The sequence below is a fragment of the Cygnus olor genome, chromosome 15, assembly GCF_009769625.2.
Source record: "Cygnus olor isolate bCygOlo1 chromosome 15, bCygOlo1.pri.v2, whole genome shotgun sequence".
Taxonomy (NCBI): domain Eukaryota; kingdom Metazoa; phylum Chordata; class Aves; order Anseriformes; family Anatidae; genus Cygnus; species Cygnus olor.
In genome coordinates this window covers 8,830,900-8,854,873 of record NC_049183.1, presented here as the reverse complement: position 1 = coordinate 8,854,873, position 23,974 = coordinate 8,830,900, and the positions used below count along the sequence as shown (strand labels likewise).

Here is a 23,974-nt window from a genome sequence, read left to right as displayed (position 1 = left end):
CTATGTGTACTGTTAGATTCCCAACCATCACTCAAAATCTGGCCCCAAGTGGTGATGTTCTTCAGATTTTAAGACCATACCATTAAAGAGGGTACAGCTTCTCCCAGTTACCAGTATGACTCTGAAAGGCATGCTACTATCTCATGTCAAAATGAGTGAAATTACTCCAGAAATTGTCTCATGCATCTGAGAGCAGTCTGTCCTGTTACAGTCTGAAGATAAATAAAAAGCTATTGTTTGCACTTTGTAGGTAATTAAATCCACCTTCCTTATCTACAGTAAGTTGCAAAAGACAGAGCTCATGATTTCCTAAGGTTTATATGAATGTCTGAGCCTTCCTTTTGCCCAATGGGAAGGTCATTTTCTTCCCTTAAAGACTGCATTTGTAAGCAATTTCTATTGTATTTGTGAAGCGTAAGCTGACAGCAACACAACTGAGCTGTAATAGAAATCTCAAGGTGCCTTTTAATTCCTTCCACAACAAACAGAAAAAGTGAGCAAGACACAGACAACACCTAACTTTCTAACACAGTTTAAGGCCACATTTAGAAAGGATGAAAGTAAGGCTTTCTTTAAGGGGCAACACACTGGATGCCACAATGGGAACAGACACTGAGCACTTCAAAGCCAACAGGCTTTACCAAGGAAAATCTGGAACACCATCCCAATTTTGGCCAGTAGGTCTGTGCTTTCTTTTGGACGTAACCTAGAAAATAAAAGTCAATGCCACAGACATCCTCCTCCAGAATATTCCCAGCAAGCTGAAGGTGCTCCCCTAGCAAGAGATTACTATCGTCTCAGTCGAGGGTGTTAATTACAACAGAACTAAAGACAAGCAAAGTCAGTACAATATACAAATGCAGCGCAATGAACCGCGCCTAGAATTGTCACTCTGTTATCAGAGGCACCTGTACAGTATCTTGCTGTTTATTTGGCAAGGTTACATGTAATACTTCTAGGTTTTAACAAAGTAGAAAGAGAATTTGCATAGATTGTACATTCAGTTCAAGGAGATTTCTGGTACCTTTTTTTGTTGTTATCAGGTAAACGTGTTTGCAGACACAGTGAGGTAGCAGCTGTGATAGCACCCATGAGCAAAAGAAGGTAACCAAGGCAGAAGCAAAGAGAAGAGAGTGATCTATACACTGTCATTAGTATAAAGGAGCAAAATCAACATGGTACCTGCAGTCTCACATCATGAGGGTTAATTGCTGCCAACAACACACTCAACTGCAAAAAGCTAATGCTGCTGTTGTCCTGGGTGACACGGGCTGTGAGACCTTGTTGCCTCAATTTTAAATGCTCTCAGCCTGATTCTCCTTTTCTTTACATTGGTGGTGATGGTGAAGGCTTTCAAAGGCCAGTTACAAATCTGAACACTTGCCCTTGAATAGCCTACAGGAAAAAAGGCATTTCCTTACAAAATCCTTCCCACACTTACTGTGGATCTATATGCAACATATTCTATGATTCTATGATACTGTCTACAGCATCCTGGCTGCTCTTAACCCTCTTTCACATTTGTTTGGCTCCTCTGTGCCTGGCTGCAGCAGCACCTGCCCTCTGCGGGGAGCTCTGCAGGCAGGTCCTCCTGTTCTCAGCAGCCCCCCTGGGCCCCCAGGACGGGCAGTGTCCTGTCCCCCCAACACCTGCTTGTATCCGGCCCATGGATGGCAGCCCTGGAGCTGTCTTGGCAGAAGCTGGAGGGTTTGGTCTGGGAGGACTCTGTTACATTTTCAGTTGTCATTGACTAGGAGTTTAAGGCGATGTGCTACAAATCCCTAAGACTAGCTTGGAGGCCGTGAATAGTTGAAAAGAAAGCACATATAAATCATTACCTTCTCGCTACCAGACTGAAGTTAAGGACAACGGAAAATGCTGCTAACCACTTTCTACCAGGTCAGTCTTTCTCTGCTGCTGAACTAACCAGACCTACTGTTACACGTATTAAATATCTGTGCCTGAAGAGTCAGGAAGAGATAACCGCTGTCACTTTTACAGCCACCTTCATGTATGTTAGTACTGAGCTGGCTGAAGGCTGCTCTGAAAAGCAAACTTTTCCAATTTACAGCTTGGGGTTTTGAAGACGCCTAAGGGATTTGGCTCACATGAATACAAAACTTCCTGCCCAATGGAAAGCAAAGGAGTCCGCCAAGGTATAATTTGGCCGACTCCCGAAGCCTTGGGATCTGGGAAAGCAACGAGGAGGGTGTGATAGCCAGCGGCAAGCTGGCAGTTCTCTCACAGCTGTGATGAGTACTACAGAAATCAACAAAAGTTGGTCCTCATTGTCTGGCCACAATTAAAATCTGGATTTGGTTTTATTTTTATCTGGGAAGTCAAAACAAAGATCTCACGGTATCAGCATTTCTCAGTCTTGCTGTGCAGAAGAGTTGCCCAGTTTGTTCAAAGTATTGTTGCCGTATGGTTATATGAAACTTTCACAAAGTTTTAGCATCTTCTTTATCCTTATCCTGCCCAGAGAAGCTGTGGATGCCCCATTCCTGGAAATGTTCAAGGCCAGGTTGGCTGGGGCTTTGAACAAGCTGATCTAGTGGAAGGTGTAACTGCCCATGGCAGGGGGCTGGAATTAGATGATCTTTCAGGTCCCTTCCAACCCAAGCCATTTTATGATTCTGTGTCTCTCCCTTCAGTCAGGTTTAGGAAATTCCAGTTCTGATTCACTGACTTCACTGCTCTGGTCACTGTAATAGCAGCTAAGAGAGACTGACGCTTCATTAGTATTGCAGTTAGCTCTGCAGATGGACAGAAGGTGAATACACATTAGTTGGTCCTTCTGAAGGTGCTGCAGGATCGTTGTTAATTTGCTGTTAAACAACTGTACATGCATTGTGCATTAAAGCTGATACCTAGGAAAGTCAATTTGTAGCACACAAATGCACATTCCTGCATCTCTAGGCTTAGCGATAATGAAGGCTTAGCAACAGAGACACAGATGGACTTCCTTGTGTAATACTTGCCATCATGGAGGGATTCTTAAAATTCTCTGCTTGCTGAGAGCACAAAAAATGAAGGCATAGTTTTAATTCTAGAAATTTGAATATCAGAAAATGAAAATATAAATATGACTACTCAGTGTCCAAATGTCGCCAAAGAGTTGGACACACTTAAAAATATACTGTCATTTGAGCTATTTCTATTAGCCTCAAGGCTTAACATTACCATATAAACAGGTCTGCATATCACTAAGACTGACTTTGGATGTAATTTATAAATCACATATGTAGATGTTCTACATCTTGCCACATTTCCTTTCTGTGTAATACTGATTGATCACAGAAGTGTGACATGGCTATTGCACAGAATGGGCACAGAATTTAAATGAGCAAAGCATTCTACACAGAGGACGAATGCGTGCATATGGAAGTAGACCCCTTTGCCACAGAATGGGATTCTGATCAAAGCTGGCTTTCAGTTGGAGTCCTATTCAGCAAGGACTAGCCAGTGTGATTGGAAAATAACACTAGCACATTCAAATGAAGATGCATAACTTGCTTGTTTTGTACGAACTGTGGTCCCTGCTCTGAATTCTCCTTTTCACCAAATGTAAGATCTGTGAAGTTATTCTCTTCTAACAATATATAATATTCATCACAGGCTCCAAGTGCCTGCCATTTCAGAACCAGAAAAGCCACTTAGCAGAGCGTTGTTCTTAGCAGCACTGCCACAGCCACAGCTTGGAGCAAGCTCTGATTCCTGATGGAAAGCCTGATTTTCCATGGGTTTTACTGCACAATTACAGCACTTTGCAACTCAGACACAACGTCCCTATAGGACATATGTGTCTGTGGCTGCATACTAACAGCTATAGCTGAATTTGTCATTTAGGGCCAAAACTTGACACTCAGCTCAGAAGATGTTCCAAACATGGCAGCTCATCCTCTGATGATTTCAAACACATGTAGTAGTTATTCACAGGATACTGTCACCCCTTTTATTTATGTTGGACTTATCTCTGAAGTCCTTACTCAGAATCAGCGCTCCATGGAAATTTTGCCTGAGAAAGGGCTGTAGGACCAGCCTCTTCAGTTCTACAGCTAGTGCTGCGAGTACCAGCTTGCTACAAAACTTTTTTGTGTAGATGCTTTTTGTCTTTCAGAAAACAAAGTAATATTAAAAAAAAAATTATACGTTTTAAACCTAACGTATAGTGTAAATAGATACATCAGCAACCATTTGATTTCTTTTCCTTTTTTGAACTAAAACAAAATAATTTGTGCCTTACATTTTTAGTTGCAGAAGTGGCAGATTTTCTTCTAGCCACAAAAGACTGGATTGTCACCTTCTGCTTCATCTAGTTAATAATGAGAATTTACCAACAAAGCACTTAAAACATTCCTGTTAAAGAATAAAAGGGTATCAAATTTAAAAATCAAGTTATCTGCATGTGTTGTGTGGGCGCACCCTTATACATATGCCTATGTGCAAGACAGACTGAAGATTTTGCCACTACCCCAGCAGTCTCATTGAGAACAGTCATTGACTAGGATTGTTAAAGAACTTTATTGTGTGCCCTAAATATGATGTTCTCCATTTGATCCGCAGGGCTTTAACTGTGCAGTTGCCATCGCATCAATGTGACTAAAGCCCTGGATTTCACAATGAGGATTGAAGTCCCCAGAAAATCTGCACTTCATGAAGGAATGTTAGATTAACAATGAGCACTGTTAAAAAACAAAACAAACAGAACGACAAAAAAACCCTACTGAGTAAGTAATGACACTGTATTTCTATTACATAAACCTGGTCGCAACCCTGGTTTTAAACACACTGGCCTCCAGAGCCAGCTGAAAAGCAGGAACATTATTTTGACTGAAATATTTCAACCAGCTCTCACTGCTACAAGCTTTCCTAAAACTACAGCTCTCATGGCTGTCGAGATCAAGAAGAAAAAAAGAAAGGGAGGTGTGAGGGGAGGAAGGCCTTTTCTTAATAAAGGCAGCTTCAGTTAGTAAGATAACATAATCTTCAAGCTGCAAAAGCAGCACCTACTAATTAGTCATTGACTAAAACATAAATAATAAATACCTAAATTGTTCCTTCTATGCATCCATTTTCATGCCAGATAAACATTTCAATGCTCTGCCTTAATGCCAGCACAGCTGACACCGCAATTTCAAGTCCAAAGCAAACTGCAAGTAGCTTTAAACCAATACTACGGAGAGAGAACAAGCCGCTGGGATCTCTGTGTCACGGTCATCTTGCAAGTGTTGTTTAAAAGGGAATTCATCCTTTCTGTGTGATGCGATTACAGAATGATTTAAGGGTCTATTTCCCTCCTGATGTGGAAGCTTAACTCTCATCAGCAGGAATGAAAGTTAGACATACCCACAGAAGGGTAAACAGATACCTGGCTTTATTAAATCAACAGGATTTTTTTTCCTAGTGAACCCAATAGCTTCTAATAGCCTTTCTGGGTCAAGAGATTACCACAGCAACAGAAACAAAGTGCATGTTTTATGCAAATGCAAAATGCATCAGTTGGAGATGAATTTGCACATAAAACCTACATTTAAAAAAGTTTTTGGAATGTAAATGCATTTTTTCCTACTGTAGAAAATGCAGCTTAAAATGATGCAATACAAGCGTATTTCAAACAGGGTGCAGCCTGCTAGAAACTCTGAAAACAGACAAGAATAGAGTTTGTTGAGAGAATAAAGCAAAAGCACTGAGAAACATGGTGTTGCTCTTTCACGTCCAGCTTTGGTCAGGAACCCTGATGTCCTGCACAGCCTTCAAGGTGTCCTGAAAAGCCTAAAAATACTCTTCTTCATGAAGAGCTGGCAGAGCTGAGATCAAGGCAGGAAATTAGTGTTAAAACTTATTAGCCACTACTCAATTATAGGGAAGAAATGTGTTGCTGCAGATTCAGGTCCCAATCTTGTTTACACTGATAAAAATAATTGCCAACTCTAAACTACAAAGGCCAAATGCCACCATTTTACTGGTTCTGAGCAACTCTGCTGCCTGAGAAAAAACAACTCAGCTCATCAGCAAACGCGTGAGCAGACACAGCCCAACCTACCCAAATTTACACACACACTTGCTGTTCAGGAAGTCTGCAATATGCATAGGTGCTGGTGGGCTTAGAAATACCCTGCAGATTTCAAAGGGCTGAAATCCAAAATGCTTCTTGGGCTTTTAAAATAATACTGCTACTACCCAGACCCTGAACCTGACTGCATGAGAAATGAAAGACTAATATTCCAAAACACCAGTTCCATTTAGAGTTTAGCATGAAATTAGTCTGAAAATTCTCTGAATGTAATCTGAACGTCTCTGCTTCAGCTTGCATTCCCTAACTAGGATGACACCAGACATTAGCTGAGTCCAGAATTGCTTTGTGTTATATATAAAAAAAAATGAGGGTGTACCATAATTATTTCATGTTCTGTAAAATAATGCGGCCATATGTGATATAGCCTGCAGTAACCAACCTCCCCAGGAAGCATAAATAGAAGGGAATTTTGCTGTGATTTATTCATGGTAGCAAAATAATTAAAGCCTATGAAACCGCAGAGGTACAGACAAATTTATTTTTAAAAAACAACACTTTCAGCAGCTGCTCCTTCACTGCCCTCTCCATGGCTGCTACTACTTCAAGGCCTGCGTGGCCGGGGCCAGCGGGACAGCAGAGACGAACCAAGCCGTTCCTGACAGAGCTGATGGAGAGAGCAGTGCCAAAGGCCTTGTCAGAATTATTATTTTTTTTTAAGAACTATATTGCAATATGTAACAAAAAAAAGTATAATGTTCCCTTAGGTGAAACCTAGTGTGAGATTCACGTACGAAGCAAGGTTAAAATTCCCTTTTAAAACCCTATGCCGCAGGAGGGCGTACCGGCTGCTACCTCAAGCGCCCGTCGGGTTTGACAGGGCCTAGCTCCGATTTGGGGTCCGGGCTCAGGGAGCTCCACGCTGTCTGGGTGCAGGCCTGCATGACAGGGCAGGCAGTGGGGCCGGTGCTGCAGATGTCCACGGCCGACCAGACGCTGCCCACCAGCGAGTCCACCCAGGCCTCCAGCCGGGCGCCCACCAGCGCCGCGTTCCTTTTGGCCTGGTCCACACGGGCGGCGCTGATGGGGATGTTTAAGACAGGGTTCAAGCCCTGGAAGCTCTGCTCCATGTACGCGTTCTTTGGAGGCCCGCTGTGATACTTCAAGGCTTCCTCTGGAAAAAGCAGAAATAAGCCCAAAAATCAGTGTGTTAAAGAAAATCTTTAGGATTTAAGGGTTCAGCACAACAAAAAGGAGGGCCCAGCCTTGTGGGCTTCCCAGCATGGCACTCGCTACAAGCTCCTGTCCATACCTGGAGCTTGAGCAATGCGCAGTTCCCTGCAAGTAACTCATTTTTCAGTCAGGAAAAGCTAGCCCTGCTTCTTTCACCACAGAGGAAGCCCGGGAGTTATACCCTGCTCAGCTGAAGTTACCTCTGCAGATATGCATGGACGATCACACTTTGAAATGAGGGAATGGTTCAAAGAGACCTGGAGGGAGAAGGCTACCAACTGCAGACAGACCTTCAAGTGCTATCAATGATTTGTCTGGAAGAAAGAGCTGAGATCTTGGCCTATTTTTTCTTCTCAACTGATTCCCCTTCCCCTGCTGTAGAAGTCACAACATTTATGAGCTCTGTCTGCCTCCAAAACCTGTGTGGTACCACTCCTGGCATTGGAAAGACAACACCACCGCCTCGGCAGACCAGACGTGGCTGATGAAACCTGTGTAACTCCAGCATCATTCCTGGAAGTGCTCCAGTCTCACTGGGAAAGTGCACTCTAATGACAATCGTATTTCCAGCTCTTGCACTGAATAATGGATCGAGACCATTTCCTAATGACACGGTTCTTTGCATTGTGGTTGCTTTTCTTACAGTAACTCTTCTACCTCAGCAAAATGCAGCACATTGTCATCCCAAATCTGTAATATTGCAGCGAAGTTCACTGACAGACTGTGATAACACCTTCAGAGAACTGGATGCTGCGGGTCTGACCACCCTCGTCTAAGGCACACTGACTTCTCAAGGTCTGAGAGTAGGTTACGGTGCTACTCATAAAACCAGAATGCGACCCTCTAAAAGTATTCACTCGGTGCCTCTAGGGAGTAAATTTTCAACCATTTCTTTCTGTTCTCAGCTGAGTTCTTTGCCATCTTTGCTCCCGGCAGCACAGAGGATATGTTTAGCTCTGCCAACACACACACTGTCTAAAACACAAAAAGGGCCCATTCAGGGTGCTCCAGGCTAGGAAAGCCACTGGGTTCAGATATCATTTAGAGGCCAGGAATTACATATTCATGTCTACAATTCCTTCCACATGTCCTTGCTGCTTGCACTGCAGCCTGACACTGAGCCCTTTCTTCCACACAGAGGACAGTATCCCAGGCACTGGCAATAAATCAGTACATTTATTTAGAGGGAAAAGGGACATTTAATAGGAGCTTTTCTGTTACATTTGCAAAGTTTTTGATGTCAAATACTGCGCAAGTCCATTACTTCAAATCCCCTATTAAATTAGTTCGGCAGATTCCCATCACCATTATACACTGGTTAATTGTTCCTGCATTCATCAAACCCACCTTTTTTAGTTTTGTTTTAAATGTGTTTTTTTTTTTTATTTATCCAGAATAACCGCTAGTCAAAAGGAGTTTGTTCCATGCACATGTGTCAGAAGTGCGCTATGCCAGAGCACTGCAGTTTAAGAAGCAGAACAAGTACACATGATTAAATTTCCTCCTTTGGAAGCAATTACATATGGAAGACTGTTTGTCAACATATTAATTAAATAGGAACATTATAAGTAAAAATCCCCAAATAAATAAAAGTTGGCATTACTAGCAGGATCATCTGATTGAAATCAGCAATTCAGAGAGCTTGTTGAATTAAAGGCTGTTGTGCATGTGTTTTCTGCCTGCAACAAGAGAGATGTTTTTCCAGACAAATAATGGGATGAAACAGAACTTGCTCAGCATTGGGACTTCGTGGATTATCAGGACTGAAACCAACAGAAGCTGTAGGACCCAGTGCTGGCGATGCAGCAGGAGATGATCTTTTCTCTGTGGCCCCTGCTGCTTAAGATCAGGGGGCTGCTCTTGCAAATCTAAGGGTGATAACCTCAGCATCTTCAACACATGTAAATGTCTTCATTTTGCTGTTGCTGTAATTGTGTCAGACATGCCAGACTTCTCCCCCAGCACACTGCTGCTTTGCTCTGCACCACCAAGTGACCGCTGCGCTCTGCTCCAGAACCAGCCGCGCTGCAAGGACGTGCCCGCAGAGACAACGGCAAAAAGTGCATAATGGAAATGAAGGGAAAGTTTTTTGAAAAACAACAAACAAATATTATCAGCAGATAGGAGAAGGAAAGACCGCCGGGGATAGTACTTAGAAGAAACAAACCACAGTGTTTTTCAGTGTGTTATGGGCCATAACTGCACACAGAGAACATGTCCTTCCCTGATGTGAAACAAATTATGAAACCCTGACACAATACTAGAAGGGGACTGCCTGTCCCCACAGCAGAGCGAATACCCAAAGTTAGGTGTCTGCACGTCCTGTAGAGGAGCTGGTTAATGGCAGTCAGAGTGCAGAGCTACGCATCAACAGGAATTTCTGAGGATTCAACTCAGAACCCTCTAAGTCTCTGCTGAAGAGTTCGCAGGAGAAAGTAATAAATTCTCATCCTTGTTTACTGCACATGCTGCTCATCCAAGCTATGGGAGATGGAGGCGATTCCTCTTTCTAGTAAAGATTAAAAAAAAAAGGAGAGAGAACCATGACTATAACCTACTGGGCTGGGACAGGAGAGGAGATGCCCTGAAATACGGCACAAAGGGAGGCTGGAGCTACTGGGCATGTTTTTAAAGCACTGACACTTCAGTCCTTGCTCATGAAAAAAAAACCTAACAAATGTAAGGCTTGCCACTATGAGATGTTTCTTTATGCATTGAAAACTCTACAGCGACAACAACCAATTCAAAATTAAGTGGATTGCAGACATTAAGCCACATTTTTTTTTTTTGATTACAAAGACATCCATATAGTCCTTTGAGGTAGAGGATATACCAGTGAAAAATATATTCCACAGACTTTAAATTATAGTTTTAAAAAATAAGCTATTTTTGTCCCCCATTTTTGTTTGCACTTCACTCTGGGAGGGTATTTCATTTCTCAACTGACATTTCTTAGTATAACTTCTTTGGACCGAACACACAGCCTGTAGTCAGCTGCACAGGCTGAGATTTCAGCATTTTTGTGTGGGTTTGTTCTTCATTTTGCAGAAAAAGCAAATGAGTTTAGACAGAGAGTGGGCCAAGGAATGAAAAATGTGATTACCTTGGTACACACATTAAGGCGCTAGACCTGTGCTTTTTTTAAAGCAACACAGAACATACAGCTTTATTTCTTTACTTGAATCATGTTGAAACCCTCTGGCAAAGAGGTAATTTTTTTATTGACATTTGGTTTGTTTTCTCTTGCAGCAAACAAGACAGTGCTGCATTTGCTCATTGTGAAGCTAATCGACTCCTTGTCAACTGGATCTGAACTAAATTTCGAAGCAAATCCTTGTCTTCGGGGTTTTTCTTGAAATGACGATTCCAGGGCATGTCTACTCTTCTGCAGCCATGTGCCTGCCTGCTGCTATTACTACATTTATCAAGAACATGTCATGTTACAGCTGGTTAATTTAAAGAAATCACAGCAGTTCTGACACAAGTTGCCACCCACTTTATAATCTGTATAGATGCAATTAGAATTGATTGAGCCACTGCAAATAACCAACAGCAAAACAAAGGTTTCCCAGTATATACTTAATTAAGATGATCCATAAATATGGATTAGGTTAAAAGGCTTTTGAGATGCGTGTGCATCACAGGATGCCGTCAAGCCTTTGAAAGAGGAAGCTGTAGCTGGAGGGCACTGGACCAGGAGCTGGGGTTCGGGGCTCCCTGCCCTGTGGTGGGGCAGCAGGGAGCAGAAGCCCCACGTCAGGGGCACGTGAACGTGGTAGGAACCGAACACGAAAGGTTTCTCTGAAGGAGGAAGAAAAGGATGCTCTCTGTCTCTGCCTTCTTTACTTGAAGGAAGTTTTTAATTCATTTAATTATTTATTTTCAATCCAGCGTTTGGTATTGGCTTGAGGTTTGGGGCTTTATCTGCCCCAGAAGTGAATCTGCCCACTGGCTCACAGTAACCTATTTAGGTTTAATGAAACGGGTACTATACATTAAATGCATGACAACTCATTAGCATCACTCCAGCTGGGAGATCACTGCGGAAACTTTGCCGTGAATATAAACTCAAATGTGAAAATGAAATTGCTTTGGCTTTTTCCCTGCACCTCTCCGTGCTCCTGGGAGCTGTGTGTGATCACACCTGGCACGAGCGCTTCGCACAGACTTTGCACAGCACCAACGGGTGGGAAAGGGGGATGATGAAAATGCAGATCTAGCCTCTACTGAATTTGCTGTGTTTTCACGGGAATTGAAATATACTTGGTAGCTTGGATGAGTCTGAGAACTGCTGGTTAAATGGCCTGGATTATGCCTGTGGTTTGCCTCTGCCTCTCCGGTCCCTGTGCAGGGGACCTGGACATCAAGTCTCGAGTCTCTGAACTCATGCTGCTGAAAACAGACAGTAAGAAAGCCCCGTTCTGTGTATGGTCACTGCTAGTGATCTTCTAGTCATCTTCTCCCTGTTCTGTCTCCTCCATGTTACACTCCCTTTCTGTCTTGGCACGATGCAGTCCTGGGGCACCCTGATGGTCCTTGGCAGCTCTCCCATGTCCTTACAGTGAGCATGGGGTTCTTGGCTTTAACACACTCGGCCATATGGTGAGAAACTCCGAAATCGCCAGTTAGAAGAAGAGAAGAGAATCTGGCTGTGAGGGATGTAGGGGGAAGGAGACACTGGTGGACCAAATGAAGCCAAACCTGATTTCTCCAAATGAGTTACCTGGCAAATTCACATATTTCATGTGTTCCACCCCCTGGACCCCGTCTTTTTTCCCTTCTTTCTCCATTAACTCCAACCAAGCAAACACTTGAAGGCACTCTTGAGCCAGAAGGATCTGCTGAAAGGCAAAACTGATCCCTGACAGAACTCAGAGAAAACAGGCCCAGATTTGGATGCCTGGTAGAGAAAGAGGAGCAAGAAAGAATAAATAACATTGGACTCCCAACCTCCCACTGAAATAGCTTTGGGAGCCTCACTTACTGTGGAGACATCTCAAACCTCCAAGTGTACTCAAAAACGCTGTATAAGAACTGATCTCTGATCTTTTATAGATCCAGTTTTTGTAAAGGGCAATGAGTCCCTGTTTTTAAACAATTCACATTCTGTCGGTTATGCACATCTGGACATAATATCACAGAAAAAAAATGTCCCTGATTTCCCTTCTTGGTTTTACTTGCATGCACAGACTCTAGGCCAAAATTAATAAATAAATGGGAATAGAAAATGAATAAACTAGCTACATATGCTGTTTTTATAAACTGCTAAATGAAGTGTCTTTGCTGGTAGCTGTCCCAGAATTAATTTTTTTATTTTGAATTGTAATCATGAATTTTAAGAGTCATGATACAGCAATGAACACGTTTCAGTTTACTTAACAGAGGAGAAAGTTGCTCCCTTCGTGATGCTGAGAAATTACAAGCAACTTTACCTTGTGCTCTGTGCTGAAATCGTGTAGATATGCAGTGATTTAGGAAATACAGTGATAGTTGTTGTGTTCTTGCTCTCAGGATACAAGAGTTTAGTGGCTGCTATCAGATTTGTGCAAACATTTTTTAGAATGACACATTATGCACAAAACACATATTTTTATGTATGTAACTATGTGGACTCCAGTTTCTATGTCTGGTGTATATGAGACAGAGTGGGCCTATTCACTGTGAAGCAAATGAAGCAAAGTGGTATGAAAAAAGTTGCTGGAGTAACAAGTTATCTGTAAGGGAGACCTTTCTAACAAGAGTTATACAGCTTTTTTTTTTTTAATTATTATTATTAATTGAGGGTGAAAGAAGAAGATGGTGGGAAGAACAGCATTCCAAACAATCCCTAAAAAAGCATACTCCTCTCTTCTGCTTACAGCTCCCAGCTAAGTCTGATGCGTGTTTTATTTTCAGTGTTAGGACAAGACAATAATACTATTCCTTCATTTTAGGAGATTTTGGCAGCTTTCACATTGTCTACAACAGTAACAGAAATTATTCTTTTAGAAGTTCTAATTCTTCTGTCATACTCTCACAATGCCTTTATTTGGCAGAGAAAAATATATTTAAGTAATAAAGTGGTGACAAACTGACAAAAGCTGGAAATCAAAGCTAAATGACAATTGCCAGCACAGAGCACAATAGTGTCAGTCAGACAGAAAGCCTTGAAACAAACAAACAAAACACCCAAAAATTTGCATTGTAAATATAATTCTAACTGGAATGGAGTGTCACTATCTGCCCTGTAATTAATTTTCTCCTTTACCTCCATGCCTCAGACACATGGAGATTATGCATCCCAGCATCAGTAGCAAATCACTCCTGAGGGTTTTTTCCTAGATAATATTGTTCCCAAACTTTGTATTTCATTCCTACAGCAGATTCTCATTGCCATGTGAATGAATAGGGCTCTTTAACAACAAATATGAGCCAGATCTTCTCCTGGTCAACCAATGTGCCAACTTTTTCTTTGTTATATGTGGCAATATGGAGTGGCTCCATAGTATCAGTGGAATTATTTGAGATTTAGAGTTTGGACCAAAGACACTTTTAGCTTTACACCATAAAGTATGGACTCCCGGTTGAAGTCTGAGACACACTTGACTTTCCACTGCATTCTCCCATTATATCAAAAAGCAGCAAGGTTGCTGGCTGCGTGCCACATTTTCAATCCAATTTATGCCTTAACTGTTAAATTAGCAAGGAGCATGGAATTCATTATTTACGGGAGACAAGTCAGTAACAGCTGTGCTTAGAAGTAGGTTGCCTCAAACTTAAAAAATGTATTTCTTCTACACATGGTGTTCCTTCAAAATGTATCACTATCTATTACCTAATAACAGCAGCAGGTTGTCCATGGTTTAGTTTCTGCTTAAGAAATGATGCCACCAAATGTAAGAAGAAGAAATCAGTAAGTTAGCTGTTCTGGTGAGAAATGTGTAGAATCAGGCTCCTGTTGAGCAAGATAAGGGCTACATTAGCTCTCAGCAGTTGTCTGGTGGTGTTTGCATTACAGAAGCAGCACGTTATGCTGGAAGGTAAATGCCTGACTCAGTTTATTTGCTGCCTTGTCAGGAAGAAGAACTTCTGAAAACTTAATAGGATCATTCATGTATCTAGCAACTTTAAGATGTCTAAAGTTATGAATATTAATATTAGGCAGATGGAAGCACTTGAGCATGTTAAGAAGAAGGGTAAAGATATTCCTAGCAACAAACTTGTTTTGATCTTAGTGAGTAAGAAAACCGGTGTGGCTACAGAATGTTCTCTCACAGCCCAATGTGCTTGGTACTGGCTGATGAGCCAGGCACTCAAATGACGCAGGGGCTGGAGGTCTGCATATGCTGGCAGCCCAAGGATGGCTCAGTGCTGCTGATGCAGGGAAGAAAATGTTTTCTTTCGAAAAATGAAGCCTGGGTCTGATACTGCACTTACCAGGACTGCTGCATTTATAGGTATTTTTGTAACACGAGTGTTTGGCATGTACACAGGAGGTTTTGGCAGGTATCAGGCAAAAGTGAATGCCTGGACTTGACAACCTGTCAGGTAGCTCCAGCCTAGGGTAATTTTGACTAATCCACCATTTCATATTTAAAGTTGTTTATCGTTAAACACACAGACTTTGTCAAGATAGCAGTTTAAACATCTGTAACTCTTTATGAGCAAATGCAAATGCAAAGCTTCAGAGAAAGGTCCATTTTTCTTTCTATTTCTAAATGATGGCTTTTATGATTACTGAGAGTCTGAACTTCTCTGCATTTTGAACTGTGCGTATTTTACTGATATAAATAGCTTTTTGTTCAAAGTGGCTGTGCTTTACAAACTGGATACAGACACTTTCACCTGTCTTGGTGCAATAAATTCTTCTGATCTACTATTTATAATATTCCCTTATTTTCCCCGTTTCTAGTGCAGTGCTACTTCATTTTTAACAACAGCATTTACAGTGAATACAGACACAATAACTGTATTATTCCTCTACCAAATAATAAAACTTACCTTGTTTGATAGGCTGCCGATTTGAGAAGGTGAGAGGAGTAACGAGGAATTTGGTTTCAGCTACCTGTACCCAGTGGTGCAGAATTTTTATTGTCCAGACACCAGGTCGCAGGGGCAAATTCAAAGGTGGTTTGTAGTGAGTATATTCTGCACTGGATTCAATAAGAATATCATACGTTGCTGCTATTACATTGACTGGATCCACCCAAATGACAGTAACGGTGACGTTGGGGCCTTTCCCCCATTTCTGCATGCCAACTGGCTCATCTGTTGGCCCAAGCAGTCCTCCAAAGTTCCGGAAAAGCCTTTCCTTGGCGTCCCACTCGGTGCCGATCTGAAATCAGAGACCACATTGCTGCTGACATCATCTCTGCAAGCATCTGAGACCCTTTGTCAAGTGAGGGCTCTCCAGACACACAAATCGTATTTCTCAGATGACATTCACAAGGTATACACATGAGGTAAACTTGAAATTGAATTTTATTTTTTTTTTTCCCCATTTGCCCACTTTTGATTGATATAGATGTTTTTCCATGGTAAGAGTGGTGTCACAGGCTACAGCAGCTCTCCTTTTCCCTCACATGAAAGCAGACCATAAAGTACCAAGCCTAGTGACAGGACACAGGCTGTGCATAGCAGTGTATATGACCCATCATCTGCTGGGTCAGCAACACGTATAATACACTTTAGAGACAGATGCTGCCGTGGAGACCTACCCAGCTACTGCTAAGAGCAAGGAAGAGGCGTTTGCTGACTTAGGGGAAGTCACATTGGGTCCTTTACTACAACCTATATATGAGATGCTGCTTCCTTGCACCCCCTTCCTCCCTGATGCAGGAGGTTATTTCTGGTAAACTCTTTCCTTACTGTCATAACAGTGATGTTGTTTTTTATTTATTCCCTAACTAACAGTAAAGCAGCGGATTCACAATCTAGTGTAAATATTTAATAAACCTTTCCTTTTCCTAGCAGCTTTCATATTTCAATGTTCTTTATATGAATTTTAATGGTTCACCCATAACCCATGTGATGATACAAATTTACAAGCTGTTGCCATTAAACACTTGTACGCTACTGAAAAAAACACATTTGTAAACAGATAGCACAAAAATGTATTAATTGGCCTTCTTAGGCCAACTGAAAGATTTTTTTTTTTACTATTCTAGCACTATATCTAGCATGTGCTTATGAGGCTGAATGTTAACAAACCAGTTCCACCAATTCTTCAAAAGGAAACAGAGTGGAGCACAGTACTGAGGGTTGCCTATTGCTTTTGGACAAAATACCCATTTTCCTTGTCCGATGAGGGCCCGATCCCGTGACCTCAAATCAAAAGTAATCAATATCAAAAAAAGCTTTGAGTGACCCCATTTGAAGGGAAGAACAAGAGAACCCCTTGGCTCCTTTTGGAAAGCAGACATCCGATGTCATTCCTTGGAGAATCATACAGATGTCTTCACCAGCCTGGTACTGAAATCTCTCATGGTCCTTCAGGTGTTCTCTGGCCTTAGTTTTCAAACAGCATAGATGACCTACAAGTTGACTTGTTCCCTACACAGAAACCACTGGATTCTCTCATGTGGTCTCTGGAGTACCGGGCACACAAAGACAGGATCCTCTCTTTCAGCATATGAGGATATTAAAGATGTCCCCAGTGCTGCACTGCCCTTGTCCCTAATCTGCTTTCCTCAAAGCATGACAAATAATTGTAGCTGATCTGCTTCAAAGATTTTTCTGCTACATTTCATCCTAATTGATGGTCCCAATATAATACCTGGTAATAACTGATAACTGGTCCCAATATACTGCCCAAATCCCCCAGATCTGGAAATCGTAACACCTGATGTCTGCTACCACTGATCTCTACACGGGAATCTGTCTAGTCCCCAGTCCCTTTTAGATCAATCACTGTGGTTGGTAGACAAATTACAGGAGGAATACTAGCAGAAAGCCACAAGGCCAGTAGAATAAAAACCTAACATCCCAAATCCATCTGTCATCACATGAATTGCTCCTAGAAGACTATGACACTCCAGAGTAAGAGACAAAATGATCCTTCTGCTACTCCGCAATCAGCACGGCAGAATGGCTGGTATTTCAGAGGTGTTTCACCTAGCACACCAGCTAATCCAACTAGACAGCGTAGCCCAGTTATCAGACCCCAGCATGGACTGCCTTGAGGAGCTGTCAGCACAAACTCTCCTGACAAGACCGACTGAGCTTATGGAAATAAGCTCAGAAAGGAAATCTCCTGACCAGATCTTATTACCTACTCCACTGACCCTCACTGAGGTGGCCGTATCACACCTACCGGAGCTCAGGAGACCTGGAAACGATAAAGCCGCAACACATGCAACAAATGCGCACCCTCTTGGGGAAAAGAAAACCCTATAAGGAACAGCTCTTTCTGCCACACCCAGTATTTATTACTGAAATATACCCTGTATTTCTTACCTTTAAGAAAGATGACTTCATCCTCCAGAATTAAACATGCTAAAGGCCTCCTTCCCAATCCCAGTAACATTCAAAGCAATAAATGGCATCAGGCCTAGCTAAGCAGAAGATTGTGTCTCGTCTATGAATACTGCATCCCCTCTAAAGCAAGGCTGATCTCAAACCACAAGAGAACGGGAATAATGTTATTCAAGACTCTTGCTATCTCGAGATTTTCTAGAGACATTAAAGAAATTCAAGCTAGAACAACTTTTAGGAAGTACTGCCAGCCTTTGTCTTTGAGAATGATTTTCCACCAGCAGAAAGACACCTCACCAGAAGACCACTGCCTTCTGTTAGAAACTCCACCCAGACCTATCCTCGCCAGCCTCAAACAGCAGTGTTAGTCCCAAGAAGAGTGCTGGAGCAGGGAGTCCACAGCCCCAGTGGCTGCTACAATTTCAAACGGGCCTGTTCAGCTGCAACTCCACAACGCAGATGAAGCCCACAATAGAAAAAGCTGAAGGATGTGGCAGGAGCACCCCTGCCATCTCACGGAGGACCACAGGACACTAGAGGAAGGAAAGGCAGGGAGCGTCACCGTCTATTTACAGGGCCTGCCCTTTATTACCGGTTATTTTCCCATGCTGCGCAGCTTGCAGGACAAGCTGGTTTTAGAAGCACAGTATTTTAAAAGGAATTTTACTTAAAGCACTATTCAGAGGTTTATATCTCTTCCCTTGAACTTTACACAGCCGAGTCCCTGGTACTGAATTGTCTGATTTTACAGGCCAAAAGATACTACGGTCCTATAATATTTTTCATAGCCCCTTAAAACATTTTAAGTAGGCTTTCACTTTCAAATGGAATGCACAAGGTATGGGCTGGAATCGAGCAGTAATGAACAACTGATAAAATACAAAGGGATGTGGCACAGAAGCTGACATTTTCCACATCATTATTTTAATCACCATTATTTTGGGCTTCAAGAGCAGGCACTGCACACGGGGGCATGCTTGGAAAGCTGGAACTTGGTGGCTTAAAACTCCTGTTTCTATCTCTGTTCAGTCCCAAGATAAAATTTTCCCAAGATAAATTATGCCTTGATTACGGGTTTGTGTCTCATTGCTCACCACAAACAGGACCATTAGGTTCACACAATGCACACTAATTGCCTGCCACCTAGTTTATTTTATTCTCTGTGATGAATCACAAGTCTTAACAAGACCAGAAATGAACTTAGTGTTCCACTGATACACTCTGAGCTGAGACTGTTAGTGCTCTACAGCGAATCAATCTTCTGCTTTCCATGTAGCAGTTATCATGGATCCAGACTAACAGGATACTTAGCATGAGTATTATGTGCAAGCCAATTTTAGGAGATGTGGGAACTTCTAAAAGAAAAGGAGAAAACACTTGGAAATCTTCTCGGATTTCCTGTAATGTCATTTTATTTTCTCAGCCCAAGAATGAGTGCAGAAGCCTTGTGCAGTTCAAATACTGTTATTAACCCCAGTGGCCCGTGAGGCAGCCCAGCCAGCTGATTCTCTGAGGTGGCCTTTATGGGACGTATGGTGAAAACCCCTGGTCAGGATGCAAAATGTGAGAAGCAAAGCCAGAAGCAGAGCGCAGGAAGGACTGACTCCTGCCTGGAGAGACCCGATCGTCTCTGCTGCCATTGCAGTCGTGTCTCAGCATCACAAATACACCCAGGAGCACATTCAGCGTATTTGTGCTTTTCCTGATTGGTCTAATTGGTGAGCTGGGTGAGGGAACAAAGCTCCAAACGCCTCCATTCTGTTTTAAATTTCTGCCAGATTACAGGATAAAATTTGTTGGGAAAAAAAAAAAACACAGCAGTTCTCAATAAGCTCAAAACCTAAGTTTCTTTTCTGGTGTTTAACCTGCTAAACATTGGTGCCCTCATCTTAGCTGAACTGCTAAATTTGCTTTACACTTGCTGGACTTTGACAAAGAAGTGCCATTTTAATTAGCAGCAGCAGCAGAGAGGCTTTCCAACCATACTGAAGCTGAAGAGGTTAATGCTGGATTTATACCAGGGTAACTGAGAGAATTATTTGGTTCAGAGGCAGAGATGACTGCAGGCCAAGGGAAGGCAGAAAGTCAAATAAACAATTAAGAAAAAATTAAATGATTGACTTTGCACCTCCTGGTCTTTTAAAATATGAATCATCTATGAAAGCAGGGGACCATTCATGAGTTTAGGTGAGAAAAAATAATGAAAACAAGTAAGCAGCCACCAACACTGTTTTCACAGATTTCAAACGGAAGAAAACATTCCTCAGCCTGAAAAAAGCTGAAAGGTGATTAAATCCTCCCCATGCTTTGCACTCACACAGTGTCGCTGCAGCAGCAGACCACACAGGGCTGTCTGCAGATCAGCTGTGGTCCATGAGGACCGGATCGTTAGTCCGGTGGGATTCGGGCATCCTCCCTGCAAGACAACACGCTCGGCAGAGCTGTGAGCACAGCGCAGCAATGAGCAAAGCAACTGACATGCTGCTGCTTCTCCATCAGGGGACACTGATGCTGGGCACTGCTGCTCCAGGACATCTGTGGGCCAGGCTCGTGGCTGCTGCAGGGCTCGTTTGGGGAAAAAAAGTTTGGTTCTAATGCCCTGGGGAAAGGGGGGACCGGGCAAATAGCCAGTGAGTAAATTCTGATCCCGTGATTGCTTCCTCCCTACAGCTGAGACGAAGTTAGATGTAGTATTTCTAAATACTTTTATTCGAGTTCTAAAATACTGAGATAATGTATTTGTTTTTACCATACAATTAGAAAAAACTCTTCCTGCTGCCAGCCCAGTTGCTTTCGAAAGAAAGACTCAGAGCAGGCATCAGGCTGAAGGCGAGATTAAAAGTATCAAATAAACAGCAGAAGTACTCCTACAAATCACAAGAATTAAAGCCTGTATGATCATTTATCACTGCATGAAATGGCAAGTCTACCATCAGACACACTGATAAACGAAACACACCTTCCATCCATCTCTTTAATGGCACATTAATGTCATGGATTTGCCATGCACACCAAAACACTGAATCCTACACCTAGGCATTTCTTAATTGCCCAAGACGGTAATTTATGGACTTGGCCATAATGACTGGAACGCATTTGTTCAATCAATTTTGTACCTTAATTGAAATTAGTGGCTTAACAAGAAAAATCACGAAATTAACTGCTCAGGCAGTTGTATCTTTAAAACAGAACACAGATGTCAGGTTCTATTAGTGGTCAACTTTCCTGATACATTTTAGGGTACACTTTTTACACTGTACGTCAGATGTGGAGACAACTCCCTACAAGAAATAACAGGATTTGTGGGAAATCTCATCCACTGCTGTGATAATTTTCTCTTTCATGTTACAATATCAATATTGTATGTGGCACTGCTGCCTATCACTAGCTTTATGTTTTTTTTCCCAGCATATTCTTGAGAGGAATGCTTACCACATCCCTGTTCACATCTGGAGCTGCAGAAACATCGCATTTTTCAGCTCCCACGTATCTTTCACAGCAGTCATAACAATAACAATCACAAAACTTTTAAGTTTCTGAGTCCCTTTTACAACAGTAAACACCTTCAGTTTGTCAGAGAGGAATGAGGATATTCAGGGTAACGTAAGAAGTGAGGGTTCACCACAGTATTGCCTTTAAAAAAGAAGCTGTGCATTACACTGCTGAGCCACTCTGAGCTAAAAATTACATGGCAATACGATTTCCAAAGGCTGTTGAACTAGCATGCAATCGTTTGGGTGGCTATGAATACTCACCTCTGAGAACTGTAACCTTCCAAAATCACTGGGTGGACTTGCGATCTTAAAGACTTTCTTTGGCATTACCCACGTTTCCAAAGTCTCTAGTTTGCTGACAGCCAGGTTGGTGGCATGGTGTTTAATTAGGAAACCTTGGAAACGGTCAGCAAGGAAGTAAAGGTGGACGGAAACTGGGTGGCCCATGGGATAGTATCTGTAAAACAGCACATGTACACACCCAATGGTTACACACAAGAGACATGAAATCTCTACTTACTTGGAGATAATGGCTTAAGAAGCATTCATTTTAACTATAAAATTCACCACTGTACATTAAGAGATTTCAAATGTGTTCATGACTCGTTATCAAATATTCTTAGGCTGTTCTGATTACCCTAAAACATAAAAGTTACTAAGAATATAAACTCATTTGGAAGCTACCCACAGCTTTAAGCTCCTTAGGAGATACCTCCACATGCCAGAAAACTCCCCTCCCTTACTAACTGGGTAAAAAAGTGGGTAAAAATTGCCACCCATAGATATTCATTATTAGGTTGTTTATGAGGATAAATGATGTTCAAGAAATGTGTTTATTGCTCTAAATCAACGTTCTTTTTTTTCTGCCCTCATCAGGGTTAGTCCCCAGTGGTACCTGATAATGGGACAGCAGCAGGCTGGGGACAGCAGAGGGTGCTGCGAGGCTGGGCGAGGGCAAGCTGATGCCCCAAACCATTCTGTGCAAATAAATCTGGTCTCCAGCTCATGCCCCAAGGGCAGCACTCAGCAGCGTTGCACAGCAGTGGTGGACACTAGGATCCGTACCCTGTACTTTAGGGAATGAACTTCATGTTCCTTAAAGATTTGAGATGGCAATTGCCACAGATTTTTTTTTTTTTTACTCATAATTAAAAAGAAACGGAAAAAAGGTCAAACAGAGGAAAAACCTCTAATTGGGACATTTGGAAGCCTTCTCTTACAGTTTGGATTTTAGAGACCATGTAGTCGTTGATTCAAATAATTACAATTTGTGGTCAATTGTCTGCTTTAATCTTAGAAAGAACTGTAATGATGGGTGTGTGCACATATGGATGTAAAAACAATTTAAAGTATGTTCATGGCTCTGAAATCGAGTAATCTGCTACTTCACAACCCTGACATTAATTGTCAATCAGGTGTGCTTCCAACACATTTAGAACCAACCAGTATTAAGCCTTCCCAGTCAAGTCAGCTAAGACCGACACCTTATGCTAGTTATTATAGCTCAAGACACTAGCAGGAAGAGAGCTAACCAAGGATCACTTTCCATTACCTGACACCAGCAACACCCAGAAGTCTCTAGAGCCTAAGAAATAAACATAACAAGATGGGGTACAAACAGGGCAGCACTGAAGGACCGAGCAAGAGCATAACAAAGCTATGCAGGCAGTATCAGCAACAATCTGACTTCTGTGCTGAGCACTAGGACCTCCTGTTTTATATATGCGCAGCAGCAAATATTTACAATATTCTTGAAATAGTCTGAGTAAATTGTCTCTTGGGAGCAGTGAGTAAAAACATCTAGAGATGGAGAGAAATAAATTAAATCTCAATCGCACATTAGCATTGCTTCCACTGAAGATGCTGATATGCAATCTAATTTGGTACCAGAGCAGTCTGCAGGGGGCACATCTTTTTGATGCTGTGAGCTAGCCCTTGTTAGAAAAGTGTGCAAGGCAGCTTCTCTTACAAAAGTCTCCTGGGCAGCTGCGGGAGGCAGCATGGGATTGACTCCAAATGTGATGTGAAGCGGTCGAGGCTTTCCTCGCAGTGCCTGCAGCAGTGTGAAATGAGCTGGGGTTGTGACTGCAATATCAGCTAACTTCCTGCTGCTGTGGGCCCTAACGGCACAGGGAATATTGTCAAGGTGCTCAGCCCAAATATATTCCTGCTGTTACTGCTTTAGAGACATGCAAAATTATGGGAGGGCAGGAGCAAGTGCATATATGCACACGTGGAAAGACAACAGAGTATCCAGATAGAAAAGGTGTGAATCATAAACCTGAGGATTACCCATTTTTCTGTGATTTAAACTGGACACTGACGCTTTTAGGGGGCTTAGGTAGGTATGAAAATAAAGCTTCCACTACATACCACTGCTTGCAGTTGTTCCTTGCACTGTTTTGTGAGGCTGCAGCCCACTCTAAAGGAGCTTTCCTTTATCCTGGAGACAGCTGCAGTCAGTGGGGGTTGATGTGACTTCCCTGTATATAATCTGAGCAAGCCTGAAAAGCACCTTGAGTTCCTATGCAGTGAAAAGCTCCCCAGAAATGAAACTGATTATTGATATAAATCATCATTGGAACACCACCAAAAGAAATAAGCACAGAAGTAATTGTTAAATTATTTCAGTACTGGTTATACATAGCTCTCATCCTCGCTGCTGGCTTCACTCTGCAGGACAAATGACCCAGGACTTCTTTTGGTCTGCCTTTATTTCATATAAGGAAGTCAGGCTACTAGTGATTATTTATATCTAATTGTTATTGATCATTTATTG

The 23,974-nt window shown here is 42.2% G+C and overlaps 1 protein-coding gene and 1 long non-coding RNA gene across 18 annotated transcripts in view; one reads left to right on the top strand and one right to left on the bottom strand.

The window, feature by feature from the left end:
* LOC121078487 overlaps positions 1-6,394 on the top strand; it is a 157,248-nt gene extending 150,854 nt beyond the window's left edge. For all 12 annotated transcript variants that reach the window (XR_005824601.1, XR_005824594.1, XR_005824602.1 and 9 more), the window contains one exon: positions 4,567-6,394. This is a non-coding gene — a long non-coding RNA (uncharacterized LOC121078487). The remainder of the gene's footprint in view (positions 1-4,566) is intronic.
* Positions 6,395-6,539: 145 nt separating this feature from the next.
* XYLT1 (xylosyltransferase 1) overlaps positions 6,540-23,974 on the bottom strand; it is a 214,397-nt gene continuing 196,962 nt past the window's right edge. For 5 of the 6 annotated variants that reach the window (XM_040574733.1, XM_040574730.1, XM_040574734.1 and 2 more), the window contains 3 exons: positions 21,457-21,652; positions 15,230-15,563; positions 6,540-7,190 (listed from right to left, as the gene is read on the bottom strand). In XM_040574733.1, coding sequence (XP_040430667.1) covers positions 6,868-7,190; positions 15,230-15,563; positions 21,457-21,652 — 853 coding nt within the window. In that variant the 3' untranslated portion in view covers positions 6,540-6,867. Of the gene's footprint in view, positions 7,191-10,162; positions 14,184-15,229; positions 15,564-21,456; positions 21,653-23,974 lie in introns of those variants that run through there. The other variant, XM_040574729.1, reaches the window with a different exon arrangement.